General features: G+C 39.4%; 1 protein-coding gene across 3 annotated transcripts; it reads left to right on the top strand.

Moving 5' to 3' along the window:
- Positions 1–1,234: 1,234 nt before the first annotated feature.
- Positions 1,235–10,185, top strand: ANKRD22 (ankyrin repeat domain 22). Of its 3 annotated transcripts, none has more exons than XM_005144029.3 (6): positions 1,238–1,794; positions 5,843–6,034; positions 7,496–7,603; positions 7,926–8,003; positions 8,869–8,967; positions 9,716–10,185. In XM_005144029.3, exons 1-6 carry the CDS (start codon positions 1,774–1,776, stop codon positions 9,791–9,793), a joined length of 576 nt encoding a protein of 191 aa, XP_005144086.1. In that variant the 5' UTR covers positions 1,238–1,773; the 3' UTR covers positions 9,794–10,185. The 3 variants fall into 3 exon arrangements, with proteins under 3 accessions (XP_030900533.1, XP_005144086.1, XP_030900532.1); XM_031044672.2 differs by lacking the exon at positions 1,238–1,794 and adding an exon at positions 4,730–4,792; XM_031044673.2 differs by lacking the exon at positions 7,926–8,003 and having other exon boundaries at positions 1,235–1,794.
- Positions 10,186–11,313: the final 1,128 nt, after the last annotated feature.

Raw genomic sequence — 11,313 nt, 5'->3', positions numbered from 1 at the left:
TAAGAGCAATATGTGAAGCAGAATTGGACCTGTCTACATAAATTTGCATAAATCTAATACCTCCTCATGGTTGTGCTGCTTATCTGCTCTCCAGCTAAAGCTCTAATCAAAGTAACACTTAACTGGTTCTCAAGAGAGCTTAAGATGTGATGTTGGATTAAATGGTAATTTACACAGTCTTTGGAAAGGTGTTGCCTGAAGCTATCGCTGTGCTTTATGGAGGAGAGTGTGTTTTGGGTTGATTGCTTGGTTTATTTTTCTGTTTGTTGGGTTTTTTTTTTTAAATACTTTCCATGTTACCATGCATTTATAGATTGGTGTTTGTTTGGGGAAGATTAAGTAAGCTACTGAGATATTTTATGTAACAGCTGAGCAATTTGATGTTTCTTTCAACAAGTTATAGTTTATAAATTCATGTTTATAACAACCTGGCTAGTTAATGTAGGAGAATATCCATTTCTTAGGAACTGGGTGTGAAGAAACACTGTCAAAGAGTATTTTTTCACCTTTGAGTTGTTAATCACTCCTCCATGTCTTTAGGCCAACAGAAATATCCACCATATGCTGAAAGATCAGTTTATTGAGATCCTCCCAATAGATTGTTACAAATGGGTGTCGTGTATATTTGTGTTACACACAAACCTAATTTTCTTCAGATAAACAACCACTGAAAGGGTTAGAACTGGTGCTAGCAAACTAACGCTACTATCAGTAGTGCTGTACTACTTCAACCAGAGAAGGATAGAAAGACTGTAAGTGATTTTATATGATCCTCCACCTCACTGAAGAATAAATATGAAAATGATATGGGAATAAAAGCTCTCAAACATAAGATAGGGGACTTGGATTTAAGACTGACAGTTACATGCGTTGTTTTAAAACATGTTTTAAAATATACTTGAAACATGAATTTTAACTATAAAGGAAGAAGATACTTTGGGTTGTCTGCAGCCACTTGAAATGCACATGCCCTACTTGGAAAGAGTGTACTACAGAAATACTATCAGCATCTTATCCTCAGAGCCATGAACACACAAAGGGGGTGGAGACATCCACAAAAATTCTCTTCCCAAGGAAGACCTAATGAAATTTACATACAAAATTATCAGGTTAAACATGAAACACATTAATTTTTTTTGGGCTGGGCTAGGAAGAGAAACCTAAGCAAAAGATGAAAGCAGCTGCTAATTTAATGAGACAGAAGCTAGTTATACCGGGAGGTCTTATGAAAGGTGTGGGATCTAGTGGCTTCTGTTTTCCCAGTAGGCATCTCAAGCTGTTCTTGCAGAGGGTTTGGAATGCATTTCATTCAGAAGTAGCTTGGGTGACAAACCAGCTACCATTCATAGTTACTTGTTTTAAGTATTTAGTTCATGGGTTTTTTTTTTTTACCTTTTTTTCCTCCCTTTCTTCACTTGTGAAACCTTCTTCCTCTCTTGCTCCTACCTTCCTCAGCCTGTTTTGCTACTTTCCTTTTTAGGCAACTGGAGGGTGTTATTGCAAAAATGACAAAGGAAAATGCTTGTGTGTTGTAACTTGTTCTGTCAGTCTCCCACAAGCTGCTGTTCTCAGGTTTACCTCCTTGGGTTGGGTTTCTGAAGACAATTGTTTCATGCTATCAAGTGGAAAACATTTGAAGGAAACGTATCTAAAGAAAGAGTGAAACTTTTAAGTTAGGTATTAACCAGATTCAAACAAGCTCAAGAATATTTCAAGTGAGGTTAACTTGCTGGGCTGGTGAACAAGAACAAACTCAAGCAGTGAAGAATAGGCATGGGGATACTCTATTCAGAGGTAGGTGACAATTTTTTGCACAGTAACTGAAGCTATTGAAGATACAGATATTCACTGGGTTTGATTTGTTCCCTTTGCAGCCTCCCATACAAGGCTTAAACAGATCTGGAAGTTCTTTCCCTTTGGAGATGCTGTACTTCACTATTACAAATTGTCAAAAGTACAGTTTGTAGGAGTAAATAAAATGCAATAATCAGTATAACTTGTGATTTCAAGGAGAAAGTACGTGTTTAACACTTTTTGTTCTTTGTTGAGATCAGAATGATTCTGAGCATGGTGCAAACAACTGCACAAACTGCAAACAACTTGCTTGTGTTGAATATAGCTAATAAAAAGCTACTGCCCAAGGGAACATTCCCTCCCACTTGATTTCTTTTTTAGCTCTTATCTTTATGGGTTTGTCCCCAGACCATGGTTCATTTAGCTTACCCCTGGATTTTAGCATAAATGCTACCTAAATCTATTCATTATTTCATAAAGTTTCCATTTGCACACTTAGGAGCAAGTGAGAATTTTGGTTCTTTTCAACTGTGAATACAGTGGATTACACTGTTTCTTTTCCCGGAGATAGCATTTACATAGCTGCTCCTTTAAAAGGTTACATTTCTGTGCTGAAAGCCATCCTTTTATTTTTAAAAGGCTACTAGATGAAATCAGGCATCTTCTCCTTTTTATGTGTTACAGGGAGCCTGAATCTGTACATTCAAAAGGTGATGGGCTGGGTAGACTGCACCTTGTCCTGAAAGGATTTGTTGCCTCTCTGCATGTGTACTACTCTGAGTTAGTATTTTACAAGAAAACAGGGTCAATTAGCTTAATTAAAGTGGTGTTTAGAGAATGTTCAAATGCTGTCCATATCTTCCATGATTATTAGTTAATATTTCATATTTAAAATTTTTGAATGAGATAGAGTTTTCTGGATAAAGTATGATTCATTTATACAGTCTAGAAATCTAGAGCAATGCATATAAGAAGGTGTATGTTGCCTTTTCTGAGGAGCAAGTGATCAAATACTAGTGCACTCAGTATCACAAACATGATTTAGACTTTCATGTTCAGTTCTTGGCCTTTGGATGCATTTTAGTGCACAGAAAGAGACTATGGATTAGTTCAGAATACCTGGATGTTCTGAAGTGACTCCTTTTTGTCTAAACAACTGCAAAGTGTTGGTGCAATTTAGGCAATCCCCTGCATTTCTTGAAGGAGGAAGCAATTATAATCTGAAATTGTGCTCCCAGTTGCAAGACTTGCTTTACCTTACCCTCCCCCTGGCTGAGTGTTTTGTCCTTAGTGCCATGCCTTTAGTTTTTATGTCACGTTTGGTAGAACTTGCTGAATAGCTTGTGGTTTTTCTTTACCTCAGCAAAGCTAAGCAGAGGGAGTTGCAAGAAGCTCTGGAAACAAGTAGACAAATGTGTTCAAGTGGATCAGAGTAAACTACCAGGGCCTGTTTGCAACCCCATTGCCCTCAATTGATAAAACATAAAAATAATTAAGAATTCAGTTGTGTAGAGGTATTGTCCTTCCTGACAGCAAAAGTTCTTTTTACTTTTCTTGCACCCCTTCTCTGGTGATCTCGTACTGAGTGATCTCAGCCGTAAAACCCCTTGCCTGTTCTATGACTACTTCTCACCTTTCCTGAAGCCTCTATATCTATTATTCTAGTTAAGTGCCTTCTATAACGGCTTTCTTTTCTTTCTGTGGGAAAGACTGCCTAATATAACATTTGCCACTGGTTGGAGCTTCTGATGCCTTTCTTACACAGGTGAAAGATTGCCACCTATTTGTATTTTTTCTTATCCTTATTCTTTCCTAAAACTTTTTTTTCTGAAGTCCTATTGCTATTAAAATAATGAACTTATATTTATTTTGACTTTTTGTGTCCTTACTTAAAATATTCTGCTACTATGTTAGCTCCTTCAGTCATGGAGTTGTATGTGTCAATGTGGGAGGTATATTACAGGTCTGATTTATAGGACTTTTTTCTGATTTATAAGGACTATTTCTTTGACTAAAAGAGGCATTTTCTAGAATGAAAACCAGAGGAGTGGGTCTCAAGAAAATCCTATAAAACCAGGAAAAAGTTTGAGGTTTTTTTTCTATGATTGAGACATATTAATGTGTGAAAGAATCAATCCTACATAGACCCCCCAACTACAGTGAAATAATAATAATTTTAAAAAATGTATCCAGTACATCAATTATTCATGCATTAGCTGTTGGAATGGATGAGAACTGCTTCCTTGCTTTCTTTGTACCCTGGATGTTTTCTGGTTTCAGTGGCTAAAAAAGCATGAATGACTTTCGTGTGCTGGTCTCTGTGGATGACTTCAGCCTCAAATAACATAGTCTTTTAGGGAATGGTAAATGTTCCATCATTATTAATGGCACTAGAACTGGGTTCAACAGTAGTGTAAGCTTAAAAAGATTGCATGAGTCAGTGAGAGTATAGGTCAGAAATGTTTTGTGTTTAAGGGCCTAGCAAGTTTAACTCTTTGAAGCAGAATAGAAAGAAAATCACAAAAGCACATAATTTGGTGACACAAGCTGCTGAACTAACAAGAATCAGAGTAGAAAAGGAGAAAGGTAGGAAAAGCAGAGGTGCAGACTGTGCCTGACCTTGTCTTTCCTGGAGAAGTTGCACTATTAGGCATCAACATGACAGAGAGTGAGGTTCTAGGGCATACTCATCTATTTAGATGGCATTGGTGTGCAGGTCACAACAAGAGGGGTTTAAAAAAGGAGTTTCTCCTCAAAATCATTAAACTGGTTCTGATTCTGGAGGAGTGTAAAATAGCAAATGGTATATGTAGGCTTTTATAAGAATACAGACAGATGCACAATATTGCATGTATTCTTTGTAGATTTTCTTCTGATAAAATAAAAACAAAGCAAGAAGTGTTGTGAGGTTTGATAAACTTGTAAATAATCTCTTTAAAAAGGAAAATCACTTCTCTTACGAAGCTGTCCAGAAGACTAAGCAGCAGTGATGCTGGAGGTAAACTTCTGTTTGTCTGAAGTGAAAATGTAAATAGGATTAATCTTTATAATGGGGGGGGGGGGAGGGGAGGGGAAGCCAACTGCAGGCAGAGTGAGGAAAGGGCTCAGAGTTCAGGGTTAGATCTTGTTCATGTAGTGTATATAGGATGTAATAAAAGGAGGATGGGAAGGAAAACATGCAGATATTATTCAAAGAAAATGTGTATCTTGCAAATTGGTGAATAAAAACCTCAGTATCAAAAAGAAGAAACTCATTCTCTTTTCCACTGGAGAACTCCAAATGCTACCAGTCTGCTGTACTTCCCACTGTTATAGGCCATTAGAAACTCAGTACTGTCATTCTCAGCCACTCCTTAGATTGAGTTCTTGCTGCTGGAGAGGAAGGGAGTTGCAGGATATGTGAAGGGTGCATAGAGATAGTGAGTAAATAGTTAAGCAGCAAATAGTTCTCAAAAGCCATACTGAGCTGTGGGCATACATGTGTGTATTTTTCAGGTTTGAGGTTTAACCTCAAGCCCTGAAAAGATACATTGTGGGGGTTTGATTTTTCAGGTCTTTGTTGAAAGTGTGGTTTTGTTCTGGGAACTGGTGAGTGAAAAGTGATACCTCATTCAGCAGTGCTCATCCAAAAGGAAAGCCTGTTGTAAACTTTGAGAGGCATGGGCTTGTTCGTGCTTGCTTCTTAATACAGTGAATAACTCTGTAATATTGGAAGCTGGCTTTATTTAATGGTTGCAAATGAACTGGATTTATTTCTTGGATTATATATCTTCACATATATATTGAATATGTATATTATTATGGTCCAAAATGAACAGAAAGTTCATTCCATTGTGCAAAGGCTGTGACTCTCCAGATTGCGAGCTGCTGTGTGGCAGCTGCAGAAGTATCTCTTACCACCATCTTCTGGAAGTCGCTTAGAATTACAAACTCTGTCAAAAGTGCTTGGCAGTGCTTGCATATTTTGGGATTTGCAAGTAAAGTCAGAATGGGAGGTAGGTATGTTTCAGTGAAATGTGTGCTGATTATTACTATCTTCTTTCTGCAGCCCATTTGTCAGGCAGCTTATAATAACGATTTCAGTGAAGTTCAGTTCCTTCTGGAGCGTGACAGCAACTGTCTGAATATCCAGGACAGCTTCAGTGGAGACACCCCGTTAATTTGTGCATGTAAACAAGGAAACAACAGGATAGTTAGCTATCTTCTAAAAAGAAATGCTGATGTCAACCTCAGAAACAAGGTAAGTGGCCACCCTTCTGTAGCCTTTCTTTGCCTCTCGCTTTTTCTTCACCCTGGTTAAAAAGAAGGTCTGAAGGAGAACCTGTCAATCTCTCACAAATGTATGCATGTGGAGAAACTGACTCCACAGAAACCTGCCTTATTGCCACTGCAGACCTGCTTTTGTCATGCTACAGTACAATAGCATGACACATAATAACATGCTGGGGGGCAAGGAGGGAAGCCTTCCACTGTTCTTCCCGTGTTCCCTATTCTAAATTCCTACTTGTCATGCACATGAGCTGTGACTCCCTATTTTCCTTAAGGTGATGAGGAAGTATGGTTTTGTGGTAGGTTACAAATAAAAAGTAGCTGAAATGTGTGTGCTCTGGTTTCATTAGTAACTTATGATGTTAGGGGTGATAAATAACCAGGGAAAAGAACCCCAGACTTTGTCTATTCTATTGTATTATCTGATACTCCAAGGCAATGTTTAGCAAGTTCATATACTTTTGTGGATGATCTTCTGTCTCTGGTTTCCAGTGCATTTGTTTATTTCACAGGAAGGCAGCAAATTATCATGAGGTCAGTGGCGTATTCCATCCCATCTCTTCTTCCTGATGCAAAAGGCTCTCTATCATCTTACCTCAAAGTCCCTTTGAAAGGGCTCAGTATTTTGCAGTAAAGTAATTTTAATTGTATTTGCAGCCCTTCACTAGCTGCGCTTGCCTTTCTTGAACGTGTCTTTGCTTCACCTTCACAGATGGAATCAGGCCTTTTGGTGCAGAGCTCAGCTGTGGTTCTTAGGAATGAGAACAGGAACAAAGGATAACACAGAAAAGCTATTCTGCTTATTTTGGCCACAGTGTAGCACTGTAACCTGGTTTCTCTAACTCCATTTGGACAACATACAGGAGGTTTAACACCAGTAGTCTTTAACATACAGCTCTACCCTTTAGTTGCTTTGATACACTTGGTATTCACAGTTTTTTTTAAACTCTGTTCTCACTAGAGAATACGGGCAGGTATTGCTGCTTGCCTGTGTTTCTTATGTGTGCCAAAGGAGATGCCATAAACTCTCATATGTTTTTGCTTCTGTAACCAGCACCTCTATAGGAAGAGTCACTGTGGGGATTCTTCCTACTCGTTTAACTTTCTGGGTGGCAGTAACAGTCACCTGTCTACTCTGCCCTCTTTTTCCCTGCAACTATGTCCAAGTTTGCAGACATACACATGGAATCCTTTGGATCCCACATCCTTCTTGCATGTAGAGCCCCATGTACATGACCCCGTATATGTTAAATGTGCGTCTGCTTAAGGAAGTAAAAGACATGTCTGTTTCTGCCTGAAAATCAGAAAATATTTCCAGTAGATAACCGAAAAGAAAGTCTATGAAATATAAAATGGTCTACTATTGTCAATATTAAATAAGAATAATCAGATCACTGAATCTGGTACTAATCAGAGTTATGTTGCGTTTTAGAAGGACCGCACTTGTCTGCATTATGCTGTGAGAAAAAGGTTTACCTTCCTTGACTACGTGCTCATCATTATCCTCATGCCAGTGATGCTTATTGGATATCTTCTTATGGTGAGTCTGGGTGAAAGCAGGAAAAACCCTGTACCTTTTCCTTTCCTCTTATCACCTTTCTCATGGCAGTATTTCAGGCCAGGAACCTGTATAGGATATAGACTGCTTTTTTAAAGCAAAGACTGATGGAAAGCAACAGAAGAAGCAGGGATTTTGTTATGACTATAGCTAGTGAAGCCACAGAACTGTATCACTGCTTCAGTCTGGCATTTGCAGAAGCGAATTTCCTTTAGGAAATTATACAGCATTTAGCCATAATCTACTTTGTACTATATGCAGATGGACTGTCTTACTGTATTACTCCTTCCCTTGTACCAAACAGGTCTCAAAGACTAAACAGAATGAAAATCTGATCAAGATGTTGCTTAGATCTGGAGCTGATGTTAATGCTACAGACTTTGTAAGTGGGTTTATACAAATGCAGATGTGTTTCTTATGTATGCAACAATACAAATAAACTTACAAATCTTCCAGCACCAGAGTCCTGCTTTCAGAGTAAGATCTAGGACTGAACTGACTGTCATGCACTAGGAAGATTCAGTGTTTCTCCTCAACACTTAGGCAGTGGTTTTGAGATGTACACAGAAATATTTCTCCACTGACCAACTAATTTCCCCTTTCTGACCAATGCCATCTTAAAAGAATCCAGGCAAGCTGGATGAGACACTTACATATTAAATACTTGATCCTATAAAGATTCTAGTGATATAAGGGTCTGAGTTTATAATTATTTATGAACTGTATTGGACTGGAGCAGATATGATGGCAAAGACCATGCCACAATGCTAAACCCTGTGTCTTCTCTTGGTCTTCAGAGTGCATTGATCTGCCATTTGTGGAGTTCAGTATCCACTGCCCTACTTGGGTGTGGAAGACAGCTCCCCTACTCTAATGTAGAAAAGGATAACACCCAATTCCAGCAGCAACCAAGTTCTAAAACTGAACTGTGAAAAAGACAGTACTGCTTAAGACATAGCTGTTGAGATCAAGATTGTGTAATCCTCTGATTTTAGTAAAGAACTGTTGGCCTCCTGCTGAAGATGACAGACCTGTTCTAGCTTCTGCATCCCAGGGAAGAAATGATTTTTTGTTCCTGTTGCTCTTACACAAATGTATCTTTTTGTTGTGTAGTGTCATGTCTTTTGCATACAGGTGTTAGGGGGAAGCTGCTAAGGCATCGTAGTAGTACTTAGGTAGTCATACTTACCTATAATTTACTGAAGAAGTAATAGAACTAAAGTTCATCTGCTTCTGTTTCCCTTTAGTCAGGAAGCACAGCACTTCACTATGCTTGTAAAATGAACAACCAGGCAGTTATTCCTCTACTGCTTCAAGCTCATGCAGACACTTCTTTAAAGAATCAGGTAAGAAGGTGAAGTTGATAACTGTATTTCCTTATCGTGATGGTGAACCAGCACATTGTAGGCCTTAGCTGGTGTACAGCAGTTTAAAAAAAGAGTGCACAGCTTCCTGGCAGCAGTCTTGTTTGCTGTGGGGTTTAAAGCAAAGTTTGCTCCAGCGCCTTTGCTGGCAAGAGCAACTGTAAAGTCCACATCCTTCACTGCTGGATTTCCACCAGTAAACATTGCCTGGATGTCTAGTGGATCTTCTTAACTCAGAACTGCCATGCAGTTGTTCTTAAGATGCAGGTTGCAGGGAAGTGGCAACAGCCTTCTGAGGTGCTTTTTGTGCCACTGGATACTGTTCTTCTGAGAGGGACAAAGTCAAGCTGCTTCTGTCATCAGAATAGCTCAAATGTTATCCAGATAAATACTGACCTGGGAGTGTCTGCATTATTGAGTTGAAGTGAGCAATTTACTGCTCATGTTTCTCTTGAAATCAGCCACTAACTTAGCTCTGCACTGACTCTAGACATTAGCCCAGGAAGCAGTGGAACGGCTGTTGCTGCTGGAGGGGAGGACAGAATTCTGCCCCTGGCTTCAGTGAAAGAAGGATTAGAACCAACATGTGCTGAAACCTCTGTTTTAGAGCAAAGGTGTGACAGTGAAACTTGTGCAGCAGTGCACTGTATCTGGGTGGCAAATTCAGGAAAGCTCTTTGTACTTGACCCCTATCTATCATCCTGCAACATGTGTCATTTGTTTCTTTCAGGATGGTGAGACTCCCTTAGATATAGCGAGAAGACTGCAGTTCCACAACATTGAAAGTATGCTAAGGAAAAATTCCTAGTCATTGAGGACTCCTGAACATGCAGAAAATTACCTCATCTGGCAATCCATCTTGTGCAGCAGCAGGAGTCCTGCAGAGGGTTGAGGGCTCCTTCTTCATAAAGACTTGGTTCAAATCTACTCTTTCGTTGCTGCAGACTTTTGACTATTTTGTGTGAGATTTGTCAGTAACATCTAAAGCCACGTGCACTGGAAAGTGTTAATTTGATCTTACTAAGCCTTGAATGATTACAGGAGTGTTCAAAATATTGACCTGCTCATCTGCTTCCCCAGTTTTATGGCTTGGCTTGTGAGGACAGTGGATTTTGAAAGCTAACTTTAACATGTCTGAATGCCTAATGATGATGGTTGGCAGCCAATAGAAAAATAAAATGCCCTTTAGAGTGTGTGTTACTTATTCTGCAGGGTATACAGTTGACAACTGAACAATGTGCCACAGCATTTTATACAAAGGCTGGTACCTTCCCCTTAGTATTTCTCTTCCTACAATGGCAGTGATTTTTTTGTTTTCTATTCATATAAGAAACAGCAAAAAGAGATTCTATTCAGCCTGGAGAAGAGAAGGCTGCATGGAGACCTCATAGCAGCCTTCCAGTATCTGAAGCGGGCCTACAGGGATGCTGGGGAGGGACTCTTCATTAGGGACTGTAGTGATAGGACAAGGGGTAATGGGTTAAAACTTAAACAGTGGAAGTTTAGATTGGATATAAGGAGGAAGTTCTTTACTGTAAGGGTGGTGAGGCACTGGAATGGGTTGCCCAGGGAAGCTGTGAATGCTCCATCCCTGGCAGTGTTCAAAGCCAGGTTGGACAGAGCCTTGGTTGACATGGTTTAGTGTGAGGTGTCCCTGCCCATGGCAGGCGGGTTGGAACCTGATGATCTTAAGGTCCTTTCCAATCCTAACTATTCTGTGATTCTATAATTCAAAGAGTTACTGGAGACCAAAAAGAAAGCCAATTCACAGGTTGGTTTAGTGCATTAAAAAATCATTTAAAAGTGTTTGGTGTGGTAGATAAACAAGTCTCTTGATCACTTTTCCATTATAAACAGTGTACTAAAGAAAAAAATCAGTAAATGGATTGCTGTTGATGTATCCTCCCCATGGGACTGGACAGGACAGCATGCTTCTCAGAGTGGTGCAGCAGAGAGGATGCATGTACCACAATAATAATAAATTCATGAGTCTTCTCTTGCCTAGGTGAAGGCAGAAGAAAACCTGTAGTGGTAAGCATGTATGAATGTGGCCTGGCACTTTGTGATTTAATAATATAGCAATAAAGGGAAATTTCCTTTCAGATGCTGTTGTATCATGCTTTCCTCATCTAATAGATCTTTAGTTTTGTTGACAGTTTTGGTAATTTCCTGTGAGCTGCCATAAGTTCACAAGATAGGTGCCATCATCAGCACTGCTAATGGCTGCTAGACTAGGTACGTGGACCAGCTAGTGTATTTGTCCTGTGTTGAAGAACAGATATATTTTTCAGTGTAAGTATTCTATTGGATGCTGACTCCAAGTATAAA

This window comes from Melopsittacus undulatus, chromosome 4, assembly GCF_012275295.1.
Source record: "Melopsittacus undulatus isolate bMelUnd1 chromosome 4, bMelUnd1.mat.Z, whole genome shotgun sequence".
Taxonomy (NCBI): Eukaryota; Metazoa; Chordata; class Aves; order Psittaciformes; family Psittaculidae; genus Melopsittacus; species Melopsittacus undulatus.
This window is presented reverse-complemented; position numbering and strand designations above follow the sequence as displayed.

Excerpts from the sequence above, each read along its gene's own strand:
- ANKRD22 (XM_005144029.3), top strand. The coding sequence starts at position 1,774 with ATGGGGATACTCTATTCAGAG. Across the intron at positions 1,795-5,842 it reads TGGGGATACTCTATTCAGAG|CCCATTTGTCAGGCAGCTTA; the intron begins GTAGGTGACAAT and ends TTCTTTCTGCAG. Across the intron at positions 8,004-8,868 it reads ATGTTAATGCTACAGACTTT|TCAGGAAGCACAGCACTTCA; the intron begins GTAAGTGGGTTT and ends GTTTCCCTTTAG.